The sequence below is a fragment of the Thunnus albacares genome, chromosome 11 (assembly GCF_914725855.1).
Source record: "Thunnus albacares chromosome 11, fThuAlb1.1, whole genome shotgun sequence".
Classification (NCBI taxonomy): Eukaryota; Metazoa; Chordata; class Actinopteri; order Scombriformes; family Scombridae; genus Thunnus; species Thunnus albacares.
In genome coordinates, this window is record NC_058116.1 from 12,345,464 (window position 1) to 12,372,036 (window position 26,573).

The 26,573-nt window shown below is 36.4% G+C and overlaps 1 protein-coding gene and 1 long non-coding RNA gene across 3 annotated transcripts; both read left to right on the forward strand.

Annotated features, from left to right (window-relative positions):
- Positions 1-7,394: 7,394 nt before the first annotated feature.
- On the forward strand, positions 7,395-25,524 carry ankrd10b (ankyrin repeat domain 10b). 2 transcript variants are annotated; one of them, XM_044366889.1, is made up of 6 exons: positions 7,395-7,770; positions 8,994-9,146; positions 10,226-10,317; positions 21,080-21,345; positions 22,358-22,465; positions 24,955-25,524. In XM_044366889.1, the coding sequence occupies exons 1-6, from the start codon at positions 7,573-7,575 to the stop codon at positions 25,182-25,184; spliced, it is 1,047 nt and encodes a 348-aa protein (XP_044222824.1). In that variant the 5' UTR covers positions 7,395-7,572; the 3' UTR covers positions 25,185-25,524. The 2 variants fall into 2 exon arrangements, with proteins under 2 accessions (XP_044222824.1, XP_044222825.1); XM_044366890.1 differs by lacking the exon at positions 24,955-25,524 and having other exon boundaries at positions 7,399-7,770; positions 22,358-24,292.
- LOC122992892 lies at positions 13,579-15,375 on the forward strand. The gene is made up of 2 exons (XR_006406170.1): positions 13,579-13,788; positions 13,845-15,375. It is a non-coding gene; the product is annotated as an uncharacterized LOC122992892 (long non-coding RNA).
- Positions 25,525-26,573: the final 1,049 nt, after the last annotated feature.

The window sequence follows — 26,573 nt, forward strand, 5'->3', positions numbered from 1 at the left end:
AGACATTTCTGTGTAGATGTGTAGTCAAGGTCAGTGTCAGGGATCAAGACAGGAGCTGGCAGCAGGTTCTTAAATTCACATCAGAGTGACGCATGAGGAGACAGAACGATAGCTCATTAGCATGACTTGAGGCTTAACAGAACTGAATATGATTCACCCACAAAAAGGAAAAAAAGCTCCAGTGATTCAGCTGTAAAGTCCTCTTTCATCTATATAACAACAACTCTTTTATTTTTTTACTGCGCTGACCTAACACCACCTCTCTTGTCTATTGTCTAGACCAGTATGCAGTAGTCGCAACTTTGAAGCAGCCATGATGATCTAAAGGTAATGAAAGCCCTGCAGAAAAAGTTTTTTGATGTGACCTGATCTTTTGTACTCAGAGATCAAACGTGCTTCTTTGGTATTTGACTCAGCCTGCCAAAAAACTGATATAGTTGCTTGTTTGGTCCGGGTGGTATCACCCTGCTTTAATAATAAAGAGAAACTGTCAGCACAAAATACACAGTCAGGAAACTTTATTATGCATGTTGTGTTTTGACTGCCCTCAGTTTCACTCTGAATATGCTCCAAGTCTGTTGTCCTTTGGGATAATGAATGAAGAGAGCACTGATCAAAGCTCTTTTTAGCAACTTGTTTACTGTGCTTCTAAACTTCTAACTATTCTCTGGCTGACATTACATAATGAGTGTATGGCAATGCACAATAGACACAGTCTTCTCCTTACTGTACAGCCCTGAGGGATTCTTGTCACTGAGGTTCTTTAAACATGAAACTTTACTACATAAATACATATTTTTTATGTAGGGCTCGTATAGATCTCACAAATTTTACTTTCCTTCAATAAAGCACATGTGGCACTCATTACTTTTAGCTATTATGTTACACACACATTTGTTTTACAAGTGATGAAATAATTTCTTAAAAATTTAATAACTTTTCAAACAATTTCATACACAATATTATTACTACTTCCTTAGTGCTTTTGTGACAATAGAGAAATGGTCAAATTCAGGCAAAATTAGGTTGTAATATGAATCCCTAACCCCAGTATTCTCTAAATTTGTTACACTAAAACATGACATTAATGTAAATTCATTTTTTTATATGAAATAATTTATATGATTTGTTGTTGCTGCATTTTGTAACTTCAGTGACGACAGTTTCAGCTGTTTGCAGTAGCTTTATAAATGAAGCCTCATATTGGGTGTTTTCCCACATTGTTTTAAAGTGCCCAGAGCCAGACAGCTGATGTAGACAGCTTAAGCCTACATACAGGAGCTCATAAACATAAAAGGGCTGGTTGCAAAAGAGCAGCCAGCCGACAGCTGCATCAGCACACAACATAGATTCAGTTTGGTTTTATTCTGTCATGAAATATAATACACATAGCAACCATCCATTCATCTATTCTCTAAACTATTATGTGCAATGTTGCACGCAGCTGGAGACTATCACAGCATGCACTGCCTATCAAAGGTGTTATAAATAAAATACTTGCAAAAATAAACACCAAACATAAGAACACAAATTCTCATTTTGTAGCAAAATGCAAAATGAACAAATAGTTTTGTGGAACTGAAATGTGACACAGGATGAAAACACAAGTTACCACAATGTATTTTCATAGAAGTCCTTCCTTGACCCCGTCCATGATAGCAATACCGGCTGCTGTACCTTTACTACATAACAGACTCAAATAAAGGTTGGAAAAGTTGTGATATAAAACTTTTAGTTACTAGCACTCTATATACATAAATACAGCAATTTAAATATTAATTTAACAAATCATTTAATTTAAAAAAGCAATCTAGGTTACTGCACCCAAAAACTTCTGATTTATCACACATAATGAAGTTATTTACTGTACCAAATTCCATAACTGATTGTCCACACTGAGTATGATTCATTCAGGTCAACAAGGGCTGACTGAAGAGAACATGATTCCCTGATCCAAGACTGAAACTGCTGAGTTTAACCCTCTCTAACATCTTAGACGCCACAGGAAGATTTGAAACTTCCTGAAAATGTTATATATGTATAACAGTAAGTATCTTTGTCTCTGCATCTTTTGTTGAAGCTGGACTCAAGCATGTTTGTATGGATTACAATACTAATATTCAATTAAATATAGCATATACAGGGGTTTTTTTAACACAATGTAAGTAGACAATGTTTTTATGTGTAGAGACGAGAAAAACATGCTGCTTTACACTTGTAAGGTCTTCAAATGCTCCTTAAAGCGCATGTTTGTGTGTCACAAACTTGCTCCTCAAAACATTTCTGCTTATTGTTGTGTTGACTTGAATTCATTAGTGCCCACATCCATACATCTTGACCTTGTTGTCTCTTGTTGAAAACAGGTGAAGGAGGTGAGTTGGGAAAATTGGGTAATGAGGTGGTTCCCAGAGCAAATGGTTGGCCAACGGATTGAAACATCACAGCGATATCAGGATGACGCACTTCACAGAGGTTCATTAAGATGCTTTTCATTCCAAAGCTTTTCTCTTTATAGAAAACTGGACAGTGTGTGACCCTCCACAGGATGAGCAAAATGGATGGATGAGCGGAGCTCTAGAGTTAAATAAGTGGGACAACAAGAGCTTTCCAAGCTTTTGTTAAGAAGAGTGAAACTGTCTCTACATAAATGAGATATTACTGCTACTAATCCTCATTTGTTTTCTGTCTTTTTTTCTTCAACTTTGTAGATTAAGAATTCAACTCGTGGATGCTAAATGAAACCAGGAATACAATCTAAGACTGCTCCTGGTCTGATTTGAATTGATATGGATTGATATTGAACCATAATTGGCTTATTATGGCTCACATCCAAGAGGGACAGCCACACTATATCATGCAGTAATGGTGACTGACTGAGGTGAAACTCTCCCCCCCAGTGTACAGAGTACTTCACCACAGAAACAGTTATGGCTGATAAAAGGGTTTGTTGTATATAGCTTACTGTATGTCTAGTGTTATGGCTTTATATACAAAAAAACCTTATGTAATGAAAACATATAAATAAAAGAAGACAGAAAACTAAATATTTTTCTATTACCACATGTGTGTCATCTCTTCCCTGTTCTAACTGGTGAATAGCTCACTTGTGTCCAGTTTTGGTTGTATACTCCCATCTTGTGGTAAAAAAAAGACAGAGCAGATTGTTTGCTTAAAATGTCATCATCTCAGTGGCCTGTTTTACATATTTCCACTGTGAGGCATTAGCCAATCGTAAATATTGTCTTTCAGTTTGATTGATCTGTGTTTCACTCTAAATGGATGATGGCCTCCAGATGACACTAGCTCAGATATTGAAATTCTAGATACTAATGTGAGATACTATAGCTCAAATTTTGACTTAATTAATAGAAATTGTGAGATACTATCTCGTAATTATGAAAGAGTACTATGTCATAGTTATGGGACCATGAGAAATTCAATTTGATCAGTCCTAACTTTGTATTTTTAGTTTTGTGGGGATGGTATTAACCCTCATACTTCCAACATATATAACATACAAGGACTACTGGCTGGGCCCCCTGGGGATCTCAAGAATAAACTACTGTAAGAAACAACCATCATAGCAAAATGTTAACTCATTTCTTCTCAAAACATTATTAGTTATGTAATTAATGTCATGTGGAAAAAAAGATTATTATTATTTTAGGAAAGTTACAAATTTGCTTGTTGTGTAAAATGAAAATATACACTTTTCTTTAATACAAATTTCAGTTTTTATCCCAAGTACAGTTTTTCCACAAAGCCTTCAAAATGACTGACAGAGTGCTCCTAACCCCCCCGGTAGTGGATGACACTTTAAATTAGGACCCATTGCAAACATGAAATCAATAAATAGTTCCATCTGTTAAAACTGCACAAGCAGAACTAGCTTATGACTGTGGTCCCCCAGGACCCCAATACATTGTTATTTTTAAAAAGCACTAATTAAAACAGAAACAGAAAACAATGCTATGAAGTCATTAGGAACAAATTGATTGACAAAGTCATGAAAAATTGGAATGATAGAATAAAGCACCTGAGAAATATGATGAAAAGTAAACCTCTGGGGTCTGCAGGGACCTCAGTCGGTAGGATTAAGGTTAAAACAGAGCTGTAGACTTAATTAAGACAGGAGAGAAAACGATTTTATAATTAGACTGAGATGGACATGTTTGACATCACCACTTTTAATGAAGAAGCATGCAAATGGCAGAAATTATCATTGTGACCAGAACATGAATTGAACTTTCTTTTAGACTGCTGACAGTTTACTCAATAAAGACGAAAATTCGAACAAATATGTTAATGCATCAGTAATAATAATATAATATACTGTATATAACTGAAAGGTGCAATTCTGCATAATGAGTACTTTTAAGTAGATTTTGCTGATAATACTTTTGTATTTTTACCTGAGTAAAATTTTGAAAAGTGAAAAACATTGATGCAATAATATAGCAATATATGCTATCCACAATTCATTATGTGCAGCCATGCAAAACAACATGAAACAACAAAACACAAATGAGCAATGCTGATAATCATCACATTTGCGTACAGTGGCCATGCAGAGCAGTGTTACACAACAATAAAGTAGTACTACAATGTTAACATTCATACTATCACTCTTCATAAAATGTTTAGAAATAATTCATCAAAGTTAGTAAAATGAAAATATCACACACTAAACACATAAGCCGGGCAGCTGTACGACACAACTGTGAAAATATTACTGCTTCATTAATGTGATGCTAGAATACAGAGCAGACCACCTGGCAACAGGATTAGTAAGCAAAATAGTAACATTATTAATAACAATAAATATTAAATATATATTGTGGATAAGTGGCCTCCACGTTAGACTTTTCAGATTAGCTTTAGCTGATCTTTGACATTAATTTTTGTACAAAAATAGGATTGTGGATTTTGTCCTCCCATATCTTATTCATATAAGAAGGGATCTCTTTGTGGCCACCAACAGTGCTTTCAATGTACAGCACATATGAGCATCAGTATTGTTTTAAGACTGACTTAAAAAATTTTAAATCAATCCTTTAGAAGGCCCTTATTATGTCAGCTGATATAATGTTTCAGTGGTGCAAATTCCTAAACAAATTTTCAATTAAATAAGCTCAAACAAGTTTACAATGTGTAGCTTTCTAGGCCCCTTGGACAGCTGGGGCCCTGTTTTTTGTTTGTTTGTTTGTTTTTGTTGTTGTTGTTGTTGTTGTTGTTGTTTAACTTTATTGGGAAATAATAATGTACAAAGAAAACAAAAAGAAAGTATCACACAAAAACAGAAAAAAACATCACAAAAAGAAACAGTCCAACAATTCCATTTAAGGGCATAAAAGAATCAAAAAATAAAAGGGACAATAGGTAAAAGAATATAATCATATATTTGAAAAAAACAAACTATAAAAATAAGAGAGAATTGAAGATAGAAAAGTAAATAAACAAATAGATGCACATTTGTGGTTCTTCGTATGGCTTAAATAATGCAGAAGACTTTGGATTTCTGTAAAGAGAGGCAGGAGTATCAGTGGGGATTTTGGCTGGTTAGTGACGTCAGTGCTGCGTCTACCAGCTTGTTTTTGAAGTTCTTCTGCGCCCTGGTGGCAGAAAATAATGAGAGCACATTGCATTCACCAACGCAATTATGACTTTTATTATTATCTATTTATTTTATGACTTTCTCATTATTATGAAAAAACTATCCCATAATTACCAGACCAGGATCTAGTTTCCTTGTAATGAGATCCTGATCTGATTATCATGACAAAAGGTCAGTCATCAGTCATCGCTATTGTAGAAGACAGATGCTTGATACCTGATTTATTTCACTTTCATTTACTCCTTGGTTTGGGACACTGTGAGACATTAATGTCACTGAGTAGTTGATGATATTGTTTATTTATTTATGCCTTATTGAACAATACATTTACAAACAACAAGGCAAGTCAACCATGGTATTAAAAGTCCTGGGCATGTGTCTGAGTAGAAAGAGAAAACAAAGATCAAACATAAAATCAAACTATTAAAAAGAAGAATTAAATTAAAATATACAAGTTGTAAATAATACACAATGAACAATACAATAAACAAAAAAGATAAATTAATATAAATCTGTCTTTAATTTAAATTAAAAGTTAGTACATTTAGGGTCTATTCATTTGTACAGTTTTACACATTTGCAGATTATAAATTCATATACTTCTGGGATTTAGAATATAACTGACATTCATCATAAAAAAGCATTAAAAGTGGGTGGGGTTTTCATAACGTTGGCTTTGTGTATATAATATTTTGCCATTATGAGAATTGTGTTAATCAGCAGATTTTCTAGTTTCTCTTTCTTAACCAGTCCACAAATCTACATGTGATCTGAGTTCAACATACATTCCTTTATTTGAACCATTCCTCCATTTGTTTCCAAAATAGTTGGGAGTGACAGCAAGAAAAGCAAATATGCTCATGGTTTCATGACAATGACATAAGATTGAAAATACAGTAAGCAAAACCATAGTATGTATATAAGTATATATCAAAATAAAGTATGCAATAAAGTGGATGAAATTCCTATCAGGTTAACACAGTCTGATGGGTACAACAAGGTATAACATGTACAGAATCTACCTTGTAACTTATGAGATTTTCTTTTTTTCATAATTATGAGATAGTAAGCAGTGGTGGAAAGTAACTAAGTACTAAGCATAAAAAAGGGGCACAGTTTTTGTAGTAGAGCTCTGTGCAAATGGCATTGTAAACATATGGCAGTAATGGAAAAAGAGTCATTGAAGTGCAGAATCCGGGGGGAGGGAGGGGGTATTAATACTTAGGCTATATACATAACCTTGTGGATTGTAAAAATAAAAAGTAAAAAAGGGGTATCTATAGTTATATGTGTTAATTCTGTGTGTATTTATGTAGAAAGGACCAGAGGGTGGCGGTAATACTTGTGAGGCTGCAACAGCAAGAAGAGTGGTCATGAGTCAGGAGCATACTGTGTATAAATCAGGAGCATGAGATCCAGTCTAGATGGTAACCCTAAATATGCGAAACTCTCGCGAGATTTGTAACTGATTTGCAAAAAATTGATTAGCTGTGATGTTTACCGTTGCCATGACGACAAAGGTTAACTTTAAGGAAGTAGTATCTTTAACCCACACCAAAAGTGGCCATTACCTATAACCTAACCCGACCTCAACTGTCATATCATTCTCTTCGTACGAATGCAGAATATTTTGAATATTTTTAGAAGAATATTTTGAAGCGGCTCCCGGTATATCTGCCATTGATTAATATGCTGCTTTGCTGATTCAAGTGCGCATGTGCGAGAGTTTCGCAGCTCTGGGGTTACCCATATAGACGCTACCGTGATATCCAGTCCGCAGTTTACGGCTCACTCGGCGTTTCTCAAGTTTCAGTCCGGCGCGTTTGTGTTGTCAGGCAGAAAGAAACAGCAGCCAGAGCAGCGTGTGTCCTCACACATAGACAAAAGCTCGTTGATGTGCTGCCTGTTCTACAGTAGTTAGTTAGATATTAATCTTTTTTTTAATCAATCTTGCTACAATGTCTGTGGGAATCGAGTCTGGATTCTCGAGTGAGGAGGTGTTGAACTCCCGCTTCCCGCTGCACCGGGCGTGCAGGGATGGCGATGTCGGTGCCTTGTGCTCCCTCCTTCAGTGCACCTCAAACCCGGCTGACCTCACGGTGGAGGACACCTTCTACGGCTGGACGCCCATACATTGGGCCGCTCATTTCGGAAAGGTAGCTCTCTAAGCTGAATATTTGATGGAAAAGGTTTCTCTTTGTTAATATTTTTTTTTTTGCTGAAACACTGATAAGAATGAAGCTTTCCGACATGAACCTCGTCTCGGCCATTTCCTGATGTTTGGTAGCAAGCTGATGGGAATAAAAGAGCAGCCATGGCGGACAATGGACCATTAGCGTTCACTGTTCACTAGCTAACGGGGTTTTCTTAATTCTTTCTTGTGTATATTATTACAATATTTTAGGTGGGTTAAATGTTAAGAGTGAGTTTTGTTTGTAAATAAATGTCGGTGAGCGGGAACAACATTAACGGCCCATCGACGAAAGCTGACAGACATTTTCGAGACGTTGAAACGTCGGTTAAAAAAAAAATCGGTATTAACTTACTAACCTGTATATAAATCTGTAAAATCTAATAATATCTGAGCACAGAAAATATACCCATATTTTTTTCGTGTAACTTACTTCTTCAGTCAATATACTGAAAACGTGTGGTTTCAATCAAACCAACTTTCAAGTCAACTTGTAACGTTAATGGCTGTGTAACCACCTCTTATAAATACACACCCATATACTTGGCTAAGATTTGTTTCCCAGTATCTCAACTTGGGAAGGGCAGGCCTACAGTTTCCACAGAAATTGGATGCATGCCCAAAGCAAGAGCTATAAAGAGTCAGACTGAACCAGTCCACACAAGAGTGTTGCATGTTTGCCTCTAAACTGCTGCTGTAAATTGTAATTGCAATTTGTTTATTTCCAGCCCTCATGGGCTTACAAGGCACTACAAAACATAACAAACAAGAGCAATAACATAATGAAATTGAAAGAACAAATATAATGCATGCATGTCAATCAGTGTCAAACCAAATATGAACACAGTCCTGCTCCTTAGACATTACAGCCATATAAAAGACTGAGCTTTTAACACATCAAACATAAAGCGCTCTCATACGCTGTTGGTAAGCATTTAACACAAACTGAGCTAGCTCTGTAAACAAGTACTGAAGTCTACATTCATCAGATAAAGAAAACAAATCAGGATGTTCTGCAGACATTTTAAGAAAACGCTTATGTTGAAGATTGTGCTATAATGGACACTGGAACAAAAAGTGCTACTGTTTGACACTTGTCCATACCTGCCCAGTGTCGTCTAGGAAAGCAACGAATGATTCACTGAGCATGCTCTAATCTTTCTACACATTGCCCTTGTCTCTTCACAGCTGGAGTGTGTGATGCGTCTGGTTCAGGTGGGCTGCGGTGTGAACACTGTAACCTCCAGGTTTGCACAGACGCCCACTCACATTGCTGCATTTGGAGGCCACCCTGAGTGCTTGTTATGGCTACTCCAAGCTGGTGCAGATATTAACAGACAGGTGTGAAATCAGATGCACACTCAGCACATGCATGCACACTGTACACCAGAGAATGAAACAGTTCACTTAAACACTTTGGAAAATTGCCCAACTTGTCAAGTAAGTTTTAAAGGAATTTGCTTTGTTGACATTTCATGCAGAACCACATGTAAACAGGGATCTTTCACAAAGTACATACAGACAATAGCACAATGAAAGTAGATCTTGAGAAAGGGACAGTGTGTATATATATATATATATACAGTGTGTAATAGACTACAGGTACAACATATCACAAAAATCACTCTTGCATAAAAAAATCTCAAATTTGAACAGACAGGTGTACAAATGCGTGAGTAAAAAGAGCAGAGCCGTGTGAGAGGTTGAGCTCAGACTGATCTCATCAAGGAGGATCTCCAACTTGAGGTCACGATCCTCGTAGTGTACTATTAGTACTTACTTGACCTATAATCAGATTATGTATATCTTATGTTTTCTCAGAGTGGATTTGCTCTCAGACTGTTCTGTGTTTTCTGTGTTCATGTATTTTCATGAACAGACTCAGGCACTGAGGCTATATTGTATGCTTCGCTGCACTGCTTAGAGAAATCAGATTAGTAGGTCATGATGACATAACATGTTGTCGTCATCATGAAACACATTATTTCTAATAATGGCATTGAATTTACTCAGCAAATAAACCATGATAGCGAGGGAAATTTTCAGATTTGTGATTTATGACCTTCCCTCTCTTGGATTCATAATAATTTGACCTGGCTGTTGTTGTACAGTAGAACAGCGCAGGTGGTTTTTCTCTCTCTCTCTTCCATCTGCATTCTCACTAATGTGTGACTGTAAATGTGTGCAGGCAGGGGTGAAGTCTGGGTGAAAAGTTCAGGCCCGGCAGAGTTATGCCCTATTCTCATTCCTGAAGTCTATTGTCTAACCTTGGAAATGTAAAAAGAGGTAGATAGGGAGGGTACAACATCATTCATATTTGGTATCTGAAGCTGATGAGTGTTTAGGTTCATGCAGCTGCTTTTGTACACAATACAGTCACGCTTTTCTGTGTGTAACTGCAGTCTTTTGTTATCTCTCAGGACTATGTGGGCGAGACGCCCATCCACAAGGCTGCTCGTGCGGGCAGTCTGGACTGTATCAACGCTCTCTTGATTCAGGGAGCAAAAGCTGAGTAAGTCCTGTGATCACTCCCGTGTCCTCATTTCTTTTCTCCTGTTCTATCCAACATTTCAGTTACACCTTTACAAGGGATCACCGCCAAACTCAAATCAGAGCAGTGAGGAAATTGAAATGCAAGATTTTTTTAGGCCGTTTACACGAAGATGCAGACAAATAAGTCAGAAGATCTGCAAATGAAGTAAAAGTTTGAACGTTTAGATGCGGCAAACATTAATTTGTGAAACATGCAAATGTAAGAATTTGTATGTAACATGATATTTTTTGATACCATGGCTGTCCTACACATACACAGCCATAAAGAAGCTGCTCTACTAGCTGGTAACTTTATACATAAGCACTTAAGGCTGTATACGTAATACCACTGTAATCAGTGCTGGTTGTATTGTTAAAATTTGAGCATATGTGCATTTTAAGAGAAGATCAAACTAAATGGAGAATTAGTCTTTTAAAGATCCATACAATAAATAAAACATCACCTTGGATCTGCTTTTATGTGTTCACTCTGGTGTTACGACCAAGTATGGCCAAGAACTGTATAAAACATTTACACTTCCCAGCATCTTTTAAGTAATGATGGAGATGCAGTAATTTAATAGCAAGGAGGTTTTAATGAGATTTGTTTTTCAGCTAGATTGCAACAGTTTCTGTTGCAGAATGCTAAAAGTATTGTTACGATATACAATATGAAGTTGATTCTTAAACCTCTCCAACATGCTGTCATAACAGTTTGATCATGAGATGTTAAATATTAATAGATTTGGTGGCGCTCCTTTGAAAATGTGACACATTTTGTTAATCCTTGAAATTGTTGTTTATCATTGCAACAATTTTCATTAAGTAGTCCTCTGTGTGTAATAATGCTGGCTAAAACACATTGGGTTCATAGAGAATGATTTTAGTACCTTTCATATACATTCAGCTAACACTTATATCACCTGAGTGATCTGAGGACGAGCTGCACATTAATAAAAGTAGATAATTAACTCAGCACAATGCCTTTGATCTTGAATAGCAGCTCAGTAAATCCAGCACAATTATTACACAGACACAAGGACAACTTAATGTAAAGGTTGATAAACTGTTCTTAGCCTAGTAAGCCATATTGCATGATCTTTGTTAAATCTAGAGTGTGGTTTTCTTTAACATTTGTTTTTGTTAATGTTTTACATACACAGTTTGACTGGATGACTAAATGCACATTGACTTTTTTTCCGAAGCCATTTTACTGTAAGTATAGAAAGGCTACAGCTCTTTTGCATAGAATGAAACTGCATAGATCATACTTAATTAGTTGCATGCTTTCTTGAAGCTGTAGGAGACAGTACAAGACCTTCAAGATCAGTGTTCCTACTTTTGATCAGACAATTTTGGCTGCTGTCATTAGCACCTTTTTTTAGAACTGGTGTCATTTGACCCGAAGAATACAAAGAATGGTCTTGGTATAAGATCGAAAAATAATTTATTGCAGGATAATAAATGTTACATTACAAATTTAGCCCAGGTCACCCTATTTCCTGGGGATATTTTTAGAAGTTGATAAATAAATGCTCAACCACACCTTCATAGTCAGCAGATGCCTTTGTGCTTTCTGTACTTTCTGTTGCTGTTGGTGCAGTTGAGGCATAAACAAACCTATCTTTCCTGTTTCTTAAATATACATCCAAGAACTGAAGGGAGATCAAAATATTTACAAGTAACTATGTTATTATTTCCTTTTTCATAGTTGTTATGTCCCAAAGGTCATGTAATTCAGTCAACTCAAAGATCTCTGCACTTAATTTACCTGCTGCCAGGATCATGTTTTATACAAGTGTGCAAACTTAACTTATCATAACCATAATTAATCGTAGTTTCAAAAATCAGTTTCATGTTTGGTTTGGCTAAAGTAACAAGTGTTTTAAAGCAGAGATATTAAGATATTATAAGTGACATCATATTTTTTTTTACGATGGATTAACTAATTTTCCTTTCTTATCTAAACACTAATATTTTACTCACAGTTTCATACTTTGCAACAAGCTGTATGCTTTATTGTTCTGACACCATTGATGTCCAGAGACCTAAAACAACCGGGGAGTTTATAGATGTACAGTAGCGTCTATATTTATCTATCGTGTGATCTAGCAAATTTGAGCTCACCAAATGATGTCATTGACCAAAATTACTCGGACATACCGTACTAAAAATATCAGCTGCAAGTTCTCTTTTCTTAGGCACTTGATAGAATGAGGAGGAAAAGCACTCGTACTGACACCATCAGATTTGTTCACTTAACTCTAATAGGCAATGTTGACTAAACCACCAGTTTCTTCTGGTTTCAACAAGGAATGCAAACAGTACTAGCATTACCATTTAAAGGATCGTAAAAAAGCAAATGTATAATATCTTGAAGTTTTTTTATTAGACTACATATCCACTAGTGACAAAAAGAATAAAAGAATGTAAATGTGTATCTTTTAATGATTCTGAAAGATGAGCCTTATTGATTTTTAATAGTCAGACTGTAAACCAAGGTGATTTTTACTAATCGGAACCTTTGTTGTTTTAGGCGGCATATAAAACCCCTGGTTGCTTTGGTTGTTTCAGGAAATTAAATTCAATGCCTTTGTGCAGACATGTTTAAACAATGCTTCATTTCTTGTTGAGGTCATCTAATGTGCATTTGGTCATCAGCTGATGAGTAATATGAATAAGTGATGAAAATGATATGTGATTTTTTTCCCTCCTGCAGATCACAGATATTGTGTTTAGTGTAGTTAATATATTAAGTATTTCTTTTAACTCATGACCCAGAAATGTAGTGGGACACAACTGGGAGGGAAACTAAGGCACACAAGGTGGGAATGAGGCTCATGACAAAATAACTTTAAACTAATTTCACAATTAAGTTGGTGTCTAGTGTCTGATATCAAAAAAAAAAGTTTTTTCACTAATGTGTTCTTATAAATAGGATAAATAAAATATCTACTTGAGATGCCTCAAAGCATATTTAGGAGTCTATAAATAAACCACACACATAAGACATCAAATAGAACTCATATGTTTTGATATGCAAAGAAAATCTCTATATATTGTTTTGAATATGAAATGAACTGATACTCTAAAGAAAATATTTAGGGCTGCCCCCAACCAAAGACTTTCCTAGTCGACTAGTAGTCGTTAGTTCAAGCCATTTGTGGACTAGTCGTTGCACATTTATGACATTAATTTAATTATTTAAATATATATATATATATATATATGTATATATATATATATATATATATTTGGGGCATCAGAAAAAGGTTTGAGTTTCATTGTTAACACTGTACTACATTACAGAGAAATACAAAACTGTAATAAAGAGTTTTTAAAATGTAAATTTTACAAGTGGACGCATATAGCGAGCCACCTGTTAACAACAGTGAATGTGTCGGAACAACCAGCAAGAAGACTGAGTTACCTTTTTCAGTCCTGTGGGTCAGTTAGTTCAGTTAAATATCTCATTTTAGGCAGTTTCCCAGCAGGAAAGTGCCGAAGCTGACCGATACTTCCAGAGGAATCAGTGTTTCTGTTATCACAGTGGACTGGGTCACTAATGAAGTCACACCATTGGTCGTGACATCATTAGTCGCCACTTGTTGCCACTTCCTGTATCCGTTGTTTCAAATTAAAAGCCCTCTAGTTTCATACACGGTTCGGCCATAAACCGGGTTTTAACCTAATTTTGACAAGGTGCAGCTACTGAATGGAGTTTGAGGAATTTTTTTTTTCTTTCCACTAACCAACCAATGAAAAGTTGGTCGACCAAGACTCTTCTCATCAAATAACGGTTGGTCAACTGTTAGGGGGCAGCCCTAAAAATATCCAGTGACTCAATCTGCTTTTTAGATTGTTCATATTTTATGGCTAGCATGACATGACACAATATGTTGTGTGGCTTCTTTGGCTTTTATATATCAAAAAAAAATTCTATGGAACATAATTTCATGAAAATTCTATGTACATAATTTTGCTTACACGCTTTAAAAAAAAAAAAAAAGTAGTATCAGTTTACAAATTGCTTTCAAATCATCATGACATCATTATCATAATTGCTTCCGACAAATCAAAAATTTACTAATATAAATTGCAGTTGTGTAAATGTTAATAACCCATTACCACGGCAATAACAATTCACCTGACATGCAAATATTACAGGCAAAATTAAAAAAAATTTAAACCCTCACACCTTTTTCTCTCATTTAGTTAGAAATATAGTTGTTCTCAATGAACGTCATAAGGAATGCGAGCTCTTACCCTTTCTGTTGATTGGGTCGTATATTGGTCGTATATCTTCATCTTTGATGATTATAATATTTTCAAGAAAAGGTTGTTATGCATTTCCTGAGAATATTTAATTAAGCTACATGAATATTTCGCGTTTATATATTTTTTCCTTCTCCGTCATACCAGGAGGAGTCTTTCTTGATTCCAGGTTCAAACCTGTATCAGATTTAATGAGTTTCCTTGTTCCTGGAACATGTTACTGCTTCCCGCTTTCTTTCAATCTGTCCTTCAAGATTTTTGTTGTCTGACTGGATCTGGACCTGTGTGCTGGTTTCTTTCACTTGATCTTTGAAGACGGCTTTAAGCTCCCAACTGTTACACATCTAAGATGTTCATCTGCCTGCTGTCTACAGTGAAACTCACTCACTGCACTGTAACAACTAAGTTAACTTATAGTAGCTAACTAAGTTACAGAGGTGCTAAGGCTCAATGGCAGACACACTTTCACTGGATGTCTGTTTTTCCCAGTACTGAGAAGGTACATTCCAGTGTATTAACTGGAGTTAACTTGCAGAGCCGTATATAAGACACTCATGTCAACATTAATAGTCATGTTTTCAAATTGGAATCAATGCTTCAGGATAAATAACCTTTAACACTGATGCTACTGTAGCCTGATGGATGCTGGATTTTTGAGGCAGATAATGATCTCAATTTGAGAGTTTCAAAAATCTGGTAACAATATATCGGACATAGTAATTTTTAAAAATATAAACAAAATATGCATCCCTTTGATATATTTTTTAAAAAAAAATTGTAAGATACATACTGTGCAGAACATTAACAGTCGTTCAAATCAAATCACGTTGTTTTACTCTGGAGGACTCTGCTGGTTTCTAAATGACCTCTTACCTAGTTTGGTATTTCTGTACTTCAGTTTCTTGTTACTTACTGGCCAGCATTCACACCAATGCCAGTACATCAGTAATAACTTAATATTGGCTGATATATCAGTCTGGCCATTTCTCAGTCGACCTCTAAATGCTACTATATTTATCACTTGATAGAAACTGGATTTGCCTCATCACCTGCCAACTCATATTTTCTTCGTATAGTTAGCTCTTGGACACACCTCAAAGACTCCAGCTGACGGCAAGACAACTTGTGCCTGCATGAGAGGAAATAACTTGTCAGTCAAGACTTTGTATTCATAAATTGCCCCATTTTATGCTTGAAATATCATTTGAGAACACTTTGCCGCAGGGACTGAAGCGTTTTGCATTTCCTGCTTTTCAACTTGCATTGACGTAGTCATCCTTTTGCTTGTGGAAGAGAAAAAGAAGAGTCAGAGGTGAACAGTAAGGGAAAACTGCACTAAATGGATCAATCTTTTATTTGTTTGGTGAAACAGCAAGTCGGAGCGCACTCTCTCACCATCTGCCTCCACCACTGATTCAGCACACTCAGTTGGCCTAACACCTGCTGATAACGGCTGACTGTGTTGCCAGACACACCACAAAAACTACAGACCATAGTCAGCCACAGATGACCAGTAATGGCTCAACAGCACCTGATAGTTGACTGTGGGTTTCTCAAATCAAGGCCCAAACAGCTCTGATCTGTTGTTTGAAATATTTCATAGTCCAGAAGCATTTCAATGAATAAAAACATGTTCATGTATTTTACATTTTAGCCAAAAGTTGGCTCAACTGTAACTTGATTTACTTTACTTGGAGTCTTGTACTGAACTACGTGTCCTTGTTCCCTGAATGACAGAAGATGGAAGCGTCCACATCCTCATGTAATACTTATTTTTGTCTAATTACATAGTGAGATGAGCTTTCCATTGGAACAGCAAGTTGTCTTTGCTGGATATGACTGGAACAGTCTTGTGGTCTGACTCAGCATTTAGGGTGTCAACATACTTCAGTGGAAGTGCTTATCAGATGGATGGTCAACATCGTGTGAAACCCCCTCACATCCCACACTTCTCTGACATCAGAACTGAATTTCTTTTATTTCCGAAACCGACAATCAGACATTCAGGCTGGCCTTTTCTCCGCCTTTCAATGTTGCTGTTTGCAACAGCTATAAACACTTTTGCCTTCTGACATGGTCGTACTCCCACCTTTACTCTCACAAAGTGGTCTGTTTCGCCCTCCGTCTCTTAACGTCTCTTAACGTCTCTCTGTTTAATCCTAATATAACTACTTGTTCATATTAAAATCATTGCCCATGGTCCTCATGTCTAAATAGGTCACATTTTATTGTTACAGCATCAAACCGTACATACTTAAAGTTAAGGTGTGTTTCCTTTAAAATCCATTTTAATAAATGAAACAAAAATGATCTTAACTTTACTTTGCATAATTTTAATAAAAATCTCAGATTTTCATAGTTTCCACCTCTAATGTAATCTAGTTGGGTTAAAACAAACTTAAATATTAAAAACATTAAATAAGTTATTTCTTTTTTTTTTTCTTTTTTTTTTAAAATCTAACTCCTCCCACATCTAATTTCTGTCAAATCAAATTGTATAGTTTAGATTTTTTTTTAATTTGTCATGAGCCTCAAAGGTGTAAGCTGGTCCATTAGCGAGCTAGCAGAAGGCAGGACAGTGCTTCTAGGCTGCCGGTGGTGAGAGTAGTGCAGAGACCGAGGCTTAAAGCAGCTGAGTGAGATGGGTTAGATTTGCACCATGTACTGAACTATTAACTGTATAATGCTAACAATCATCCTGTTGCAATGGTTATTCACTGTCATTTCACTGTACCCAATATTTTACTTCATACAAAGAAATGTTTTATTTTGTATGTCACAGTATTAACCCTATACAATATCATAGTCTGTTTTGACATCTAATCTTTGTCACCTTTTCCTTTATGAAAGTGACAATAAGTTACAAAAAAAAAGTTTTCTATACTGTTAACAAAAACAGAACCATACGTCTTAATGTTTTGCAGCCATTGAATTGGAAATGACTTGGTTTTTTCAAGTAATCCTAGAAAGGGGGAGAATAGACACTGCTGAGTCTGCCCCGTTCCCTGGGATAGCCGCACTGTTGTGGCATTGAGTGTTCTCACTATCGCTTCCTATCTACACACTGGCAAACTGTTGAGGTATTTCTTGCGGTGATTGGTTTTAATGCTAGGTTTTAATGAATCAAAACTAAAGTTTTAGACCTGCATGCTTTGCTTATTATCCATGATTGTTCTTGTATCTAGTTTTTGTTTTTATTTTATGATTTTTGTTTTTGATTTTGTGAACTAACCATAGGAGCCCTTTATATGGACAGGTTTAATCACGTGAGTCCCATGTCAACCATTAGCATGATAATAGGCTGCCTCTGGAAGGTTAGACGATAGTTAGAGAAGATACATATGTGCTTAGGACGGAAAAGCAAAGCATACCAGGCATTTACAAAGAATTAACGCTTCCTTTTTTAAATCCACATACCAAACCAGGGGTAATCGTTTTACTCAGCTGTCCATTTTGTTGGGTCAGTGCATATTGTAGATGTCAGGTCTCACTAAAGGAATACTGTATTTAGGAAACTATAAAGGGATTACTGCCTTTCAGTCATGAGAGAGTCATCTAATAATTTAAGTTGGAAGAAGGTTTCAAAAACAAATTAATGTCAAACTGCAGAATAGAATAAAGCTCATGGAGAGAGTTGGAGATTTACTAAAGAAGTGCTGTGAGACTAAAGGGAAATTTGAACAGTGAGGTAATCTGGAAAAAATATTTTAATAGTTTATTTTCCAAATTTGCATCTGATTTAAACTGAGTATGAGTGTACTAGTCAGCTATTTGAAACGGCTCAAACATTTCACATTTTGTGTCCTGTTTGAGATCATCTAGCTGATCTTTTTGTATGTCAAAAACAAAAAAATGTCCCAAAACATCTGCTTTTGTTATGCTACAGTACTTTGAACCCTCCTTATTTTTGTCCAAAACTACCCTACACCTGAAAAAAACAATCCTTAAACAAAGCTTGGATAAGCATGAATCTGTGGGAGTTTCTGTAACAGTTAATGTGTCCATAAATTTAAGAACTTTACTCCCTAAAAGGACAGATGGACTTTAAAGTCACTCTCCTTGAATTTCTGAAGAAAATGGAGGGGAAGCCTGAGTTTGGGAGATAGAAAGGTTTTGGTGGGATTTGATCTGAGGTCAGCGCTCATGTGTGACTCCAGAGACTGCTGACTTAACCACTGGACAAGTACAAGTACTTGGGTAGCATTTAGCATGGGGAAAAGGGACACAATACTCATATCAGATTATTGCTTAAATGATAAATTATTACAGTTAATTCCTTAATATTTATGTGCCTATATGTTGTTATCATTAATAAGTGCCTATTAATTCCATAATGCTTTGCTCAGGGAACTATTCCTGTTAAAAGAGAGAAATTTGGGTTTTTAGAATACTAAATAATTGAATTGAAGGTTTAAAAAAAAAAAACAGCAAATGTAATTTAAATAGTAGGATTTCTATTCCTTAGAGTGAGACCAATCCATCTACTGCAACACAAAATGGTTTTCAACATAAATGCAATTTCTTAGAATAATCCTTTGGAAGCGTTAATTTGAAGGGGACGGGTAATGTGCAACAAGTTATTGTGTGATTTTTATTTTTTTGTTTTCAATCTTAAATTCTTCATGTGCACTAGTTCTTGAAATGTTTTATTGCACAACTGTTTTGACTGAACGCAGAGAAAGAACAATTCCTAAACACAATGAATGACCAAACAGTTACTGTGTCAGTGTACGTCAAATTGTGTCTTATTGCGTGGAAGTCAATGTCACTTGGTTTTAGCAACTCAACAGTTAAATAAAATAGAATATAATAAAACAGTCTTTTTAATCATGTAGTTCTTAAAGCACCCGCCAAGTACGGGCATCATCTATTATCTAGTGCTTTGATACAATGAGAAGTTTTAATGTTTTCTTTCACATCTCTAACAGCGAGTACGAGCTTGGATGTGATCCAAAAGTCCCAATTCTTTGACAAAGACTTCGCTGTTTGCTTAGAGAGCTCATTTAGCAGTGTGATGACATTTAGATGCAGAACAAGTGCAGTATTGTTTCATAATTGGCCAACGGAGAATATAGAAGTTCTCATCATTAAGCTGAAAGGCATCTGTTGGTTAGTATGATATTTTCTATGTCCTTCTCAAATGTTAACCTCCAGAAAAGCAGCAGGAGATAATTCACTATTTTGTATTGGGAATTTATTTACTAAATAATTGCAGCAACAACATACAGATAAGAGTTTCATTCATATAGTATTAAACTGATTGATGAGACTCGTTATCTTTTATTTACTGTTGAGTGAATTTGCTTCCATACAATAATGTAAGTGACAGCTCAAACCTATGAACCAGTCACAGCACTGTTTGATCATTCATTACTGCACTGAGAAAATCACTATATACCTGCTGCAACTGGGTATAATTAACACAACTGTACGTAATGCACAGACTCTAATTTGAAATGGGAACAGTTGTACAAACGCCTCTTAGGGTAGTGCAGCTTTTTCTCTTGTTCTTTCACCTTCAAACAAGATGAAGATCACATCTGGAGAGCTCCACTTTTTCAAGAGAAAACTTGACTACAATTCTGATGCTTGAAGTCTGCAGTTTGTCCTTTTTCATTCCCCTTTCTAAACCATTTATTTGTCGGAGTTTTCCCTGAAGAATAATAATCCTCTGAATCTTGAACTTGTCTCAGAGGAATTCTACAATCTTGCCTGGCTCAGTTACATCTTTTGTTTTTTAGGAATACAGCTTTTTTTCCCCCCTTCAACCTTCCACTCAACCCCTTTTTATATATCATACATTCACAAAGTGCTCTTGTTGCCGCATGTATTTGGAAGATCAACACCATTACCTGGCATTTTGATGCAGCACTGTAGAAATCCTTGAGCATCATCACCAGTGGAAATGTGAGATGATGGCGGCCTTTCACCCTTCGCAAAGTCCTTCTTGATGTCACATCTTTCTGCAAGACAAATCTCTGAGAGCTCTACGTAATACATCTCCTTTGGGTTCAGTGGATCGTATAACTTCATCATCCAATTCATTCTGTCAGATCATTTCAGGTACTTATTAAAATACATTGGTGCATACCTTCAGTTGTCTTAATCATGTCCCTTTTGCAGCAGACACGTTTCCCTCATTATTTGGAAACTGTTTCAAGTTCTTTGGAAGATGCAAATGATCCAAAAGGGATCAGTCGTCATCTCTCATGAAGATGACGAAGAGGATGTGAGAGGGTAGAGCAGCACAGGCTATTTCTATACATCTTTGTGCGTGTGTCTCTCTGTGCGTGTGTGTGTGTGTGTGTGTGTGAATATTTGCTAAATGAGTCTGTATGTGTGTGTGCCTGTGTGTGTGTGTGCGTGTGCTTGGGACTGTCTTATTTTGTTTTTGTTTTGTTTTTTTTAATTTGTGTAAATCAAACATGCAGTGAGTGCTTCTGACACTCCCTCTTCCCGTTGTGCAGTATGAGGAATGCCAGTGGGCTGACTGCTGCTGACCTGGCCCACGCCCAGGGATTCCAGGAGTGCGCTGAGATTCTCTCCAATGCCCAGAACTTCCAACAAAACATGGCTCAGTCCCATAACGGAGCTTTTCTGAATGGCATGACCCAAAAAGGGGGCCACGCTCACCCCACTATCCAGGGCCGCAGCTTCTTAAATTGCGTGCCCAACAGAAAGAGGTCATTTGATGGCATGGAGGCAAACCCAGTGAAGAAGGCTAGACCTAACGGTAAGGCACTGAACAAATTTTTTTTGTTTGTTTGTTAGTTTTGGATTTTAATGTTTCTTAAGGGACAAGCTTTAACATTTACCGTTAGCTAAGATTGCTGCACATGTGTCATTGTCGTTAAAGACAAATACACAGACAGCACTGCACCATGGGGGCTCTGTGTATGTATGACTTCAAATAAAAGGCTAGGCTGGAATATAATGTACATAATGTATAGTGCATCCAGTATATTGATTTAAAAAATCCAGTCTATACTTGTCATACATCCCTACCTCATACAACTTATTTTATTTTAGTATCAGGCATCAACTGACTTATATATATTAAAAAAATATATAAAACCAACAATTCATTTCATTTAGCAGTGTTGTAAGGCCATGTGTTAAAGGAAGAAGGAGCTGAATAATGGTTACAACTTACAATCGTGAGTCTGACATTTACAACTGAAAGGAGAAAGAGAGAGAGAAGGTTTTGAGTAATTAAGGTTCTTAAACTTAAAAATATCTTTTCATCAGGGGGGATTTTAATTTGAGCCAGTGGAAACAAATATGATCCTTCCATTTTCTATACTGTTTATCCTCTAGAGAGTTGCAGGATCAAGAGTAGGGGTACACCCTGGACAGGTTGCCAGTCATACACAGGACTGACACACAGAGACTGACAACTATTCACACTCACATTCACACCTGCGTGAAATTTAGAGTCACCAATGACCTAACCTGCATGTTTTTGGTCTGTGGGAGGAAGCCGGGACACCCGGAGGGAACCCACACAGACACGGGGAGAACATGCAAATATGATATATTTTCATAATAAATCCAGCATAGTTTAATTTCTGAGGGCAGAAAGAAAATAAAAATGGATGCTATAACAGCAAGAGATTCAGCTGAAGCCTGCTATTCTGGCATAACTTTTCTGTCAGTAGCTTTAGACTGCTTTACTGGTCTGTTTGAGGATGTTATTTTTAAGATATAATTCGTTGCTTTGTTTATCTGCATCTCTTGGCTCTTAGGTTTGGGCATGCCACCAGAATTGCTGAATGGGAATGGGCCACTGGGTGGTGCTGGAGAGGCCCAGATGGAAAGCATGACCATGGAGTTGGCAGCGACTGTAACCTCAGGTGGGCCAGGACCCTTTGCATTTGGGCTGAATGGGTTTGCACCACCACAAGGGCCAGGTCCCATGGATCAGTGTGAGGACCAGGGGGGACAGAACAGGTCCGGCCCCGCATCTAAAGAGCTGGAGGTCATCACTGTGGCATCAATGCAGACCCCCTGTCGCTGCACCAACTCTTATGCCTATCTGTAGAGAGCTTGCGTGTGTGAGTGAGTGTGTGTGTGTGTGTGTGTGTGCGCGTGTGTGTAGTGGCATACTCTAATATTCTCATTTGTGTAGTATATCTTTTTTGTATCCAGCTATGTTTTTTTGCATACTATATGCATAAAGGCATATTCTTGCTCTGATTTGGTGGTAAGCGACATTTGAACGATGTATAGCAGTGTGTGTAAGCTGTGTTTTCTACTTTTCCGTGTACCTGATTACACTCGGATGCATAAAAGTAGAAAGATTTCTTTGTCATACAAGTATATTTAATGCATCCGTCCAGTTATACAGATAATTGTTGTGTAATCCTTATTTTTTAGCTTTATGATAAAAGGATGATTTTTGTTTTGCACAATTTTACAGAAAAGTTCTAGATAACAAAATGATTGGCATTAACTCGGTTGGCTCACTAGTGCAAATAGAGATTATATTGGCTTTATGGAAAAAAAAATGTTATCATGTTATTAATAAGTCTTAATTATTGTGCATTGTTGCACAATATGAGAATAAGAAAGGAGAAACTTAATTCATCACCTGAAGATGTCAACATTCGAACGTACTTGCATTTCAGTAACATTTCTTTGAGTAATTCACAGATATTTTACTTATTTACTTTGTGTTGGAATGGCTAAAGCTGTTGTACGCTCATACTAATCAGTTTAGGAAAAGTGCAATGTTTCTTTACAATCTATTAAGGGAAATGGCAAAAAAGAGCAGCATTAGTATACAAGTGACATGTAATAAAAAAAAAAAAAAAGTCTAAATGGTTAATTGGCAGTTCTCTTTAGGAATGTTTTTCCCCCGCTGACTTAATTACATTTAAATTCCTCAGGTATTCATTTTAAACAATGCTCGATTGATGAGGACATGTATTTCAAAATGATGCGTGCCGGGGCCTCAGCACTGATACACACTGAGGAAATGTCTCCTAATGTTAAACTGCTACCGCGCATTAGCTGATGCAGTTTTTATATTTAAGAATGACCTTATGCCAAAGCAAATCCCAACTTGAATGTAGCTTTTAAAGTATAAATAATTCACTGTGCAGCTTTTCTGTAGATTGTAGATGTCATGTAAGACATAGTGGTCCATTGGCTAGGCATTCGGTTACTCCTGTTATTTCCTTTGCGTTCATTGTGGTTGTGTGCTTTACGGATTTTCAAGTATGGTGAAAGTTTACTGTGTGTGTGTTAGCAGAGGACTAAATGTTTTTAAGCAACTAGCAGGGCTTGCACATCTATGTTATATAATAAAACCCCTTCTTATTCCGAAATTGGTAATCGGCCATTTTACTTAAATCTGTAGTTGTAAATAAGCTCAAGCAACTTTGCATGGGTTTCTATACTTTGCAAAAAGCCTTATTTTTTGAGCTGTATTTAATAGTTCAACAATAACCTAATGACAATATTTTCAACTTTTACTGACATCAGTAAGGGAAATTCTTTCTTCCTGTTTTTGTAGTAGTATTTCATGTTGCAGGTGGTGTCTCTTTATTTTGTTTTACATGCCAGAAAGATTGAGTGTACAGTCATTCAAGATGGAGCGTTGAGTGATTAGTACTGAGCAGGTGTAGCTTTGTACTTGATTATGTAAAATCATTAAATGTTAAATTTTATAAATGTCATTGTGGTGGACTGTGTCTGTTTTCTTGATGTATTTTTATGTATCTGTTAAGTCCCGTGTTTATGGTATTTTTATTGGCCTGCAAAAAAATGTGTAAAAAATGCAGTAATTTTCAGATTAATGCAAAGGAAGGGTTATAAACATAAAAAATAATTTCACTAGACTAAACTCTAACTTTAATCATCTCTACTAGACATGTTGGGTTTTGGCTTATTGCATACCAACACGTCTCCAAGACTTATGGTTTTCTTGACGTGACAGCTTAAATACCTCTGTGGGAAGAGAACTAGGCCACTGTGTCATTCAGCTCTAACTGCAAGTCAAAGCAACCGTAGATCAGGATGTGACCTATTTAAAACAAGATCTGGGGTCATAGCTAGTGGAATTGCATAAGACTCTAAAGTGTATTTTGCAATTTATTGATCAACTTTTTTTGTTTAACCCAAAAGGTTATAGAAGGTTTTCTCTGAAATGCGGTTATAAAATTTCTTATAAACTTTTCTAGCTAGCTGCTCATAATGACCCCCTTTTTAATAGTTGTGCAAAACAAAATCAATCCACTTGGTCTGCTTTCCCTGCCTGCCTCTCTCTTCTATTTATAGAAGCAGGTATATGGTCACAAATTATTTATTTATATGCCCTTTAACTATGTCTTATTTCCAGTGGCAGGTGAAACACACTGTGAGGATTTTTCCTTAAATGGTCACAATCAACCACAACTTCCATTTGGATGTAACCCAGCAGCTGAAATTCTCCACGACCCCCATATCTACAGTGATTCACCTGAGAACAACACTGCAGGCAGCCAGGTGGAGCACCAGAAGTCTGTGAAAGCAGAACAGTTTTATGACCACGCTCTGTTTAGCACCATGCTCCTCTACCATGGATCCTAAACTATAAAGGACCCAGTTAACAGGCTGTTAGCCTAAATAAGCATTCATTTGCCTTAAAGCCATTGAGTGGTCCAGTTATTCATTGAAATTCATTCATTGTTCATTGTTGTGGATGGATCTGATATTTGTAGCTGTCAATGTTGATTAAGAGGTGGATTTTTGTTTGTGTTGTTAAAAAGAAAGTGTTTGTTTAGCTTGTGATATAAGTTTGATTAAGAAAGTAAGCATCTGTATTGAACCACTGCCAATACTAAGATTTTGTCTGTCTCAATTGGAAGTGGGCTGATCCCTCCTCTTGATATTAATAAAAAACGCAGAACCAAGTTACTCATGAATGATGTTTTGAGAAACTTAAACTCTGATTATTCTTCATTTCATTTTTTTAATAACCTGGCAAAGATGTAATTTAAGCCAATAATTAATTATCAGTTTTTAGTTTGTTAGCTGGATAGAAAATCTTATCAGGATACTTTGAACTCTACATGTTAAACTTTCCCCATGCCCGACACCCATCATTTTATTCACATAAAGCATTATTTATAACGTGTGACAATAATACAATAACCGAAAACACTTTAGGAATCATAATGACATAAAGAGAAAATACAGGACATGACTTCACTCTGAATTGTTGATGATGATACAGTCAACATGGTGACAGGACAAAGGGTAAAAACAATAAATAAAAAGAAAAATAACTCAACAGAAAAGGTAGGCAGTAAAATCAGATTTCTTTAAAAAAAATCCTTGGAGCAAACTGTACCTTCTGCTCTGCTGCAGCCTTCCTAATCTGAGGGGAGCAGAGACCCAGACTCTTAAAACAGGCCTAAAAACATTTATATTCAGGAAGGCTATTTCATCTTAACTCTTATCATTATTATTTTCTTTATGTTTTGTGTTTTATTTTATTTTATACTGTAGCACTTTGAGTTTCACTATCAATGAAAAATGCGGTACAAATTAAATTTTATTGTTTATAAGTTGGATAGACTCAAAATACTTTCTGAATTCAATCATGGAAAAAATTCAAACGGTGGGCGAGACCTCGAGAAGTTGGATTAATGTTCCCAGTAAAATTGACAGTAAGTTGAAAGGCCCGACCTTCATCATCATTATCGTCATCATCGTCGTGGCTGCGCAGCGCTGCACAAACATCGCGTCATTGTGGCCACGCCCCGTAACAGACGACGTCTCCGCCGCAAAAAATGGGGAGAGGGGGAGTACAAAAAATGCTGTTAAATAAAATAACAATGGTTATGTGTATTTTGCAGGTGTACATCATAAATATATGTACAAATATAAATAATGTCACAGAAACGTAAACTTGAACTGATATTCGACGCCAGACAAGTGTGTGTAATTTAGCATTTGTAACGCCCCCCCTATTCA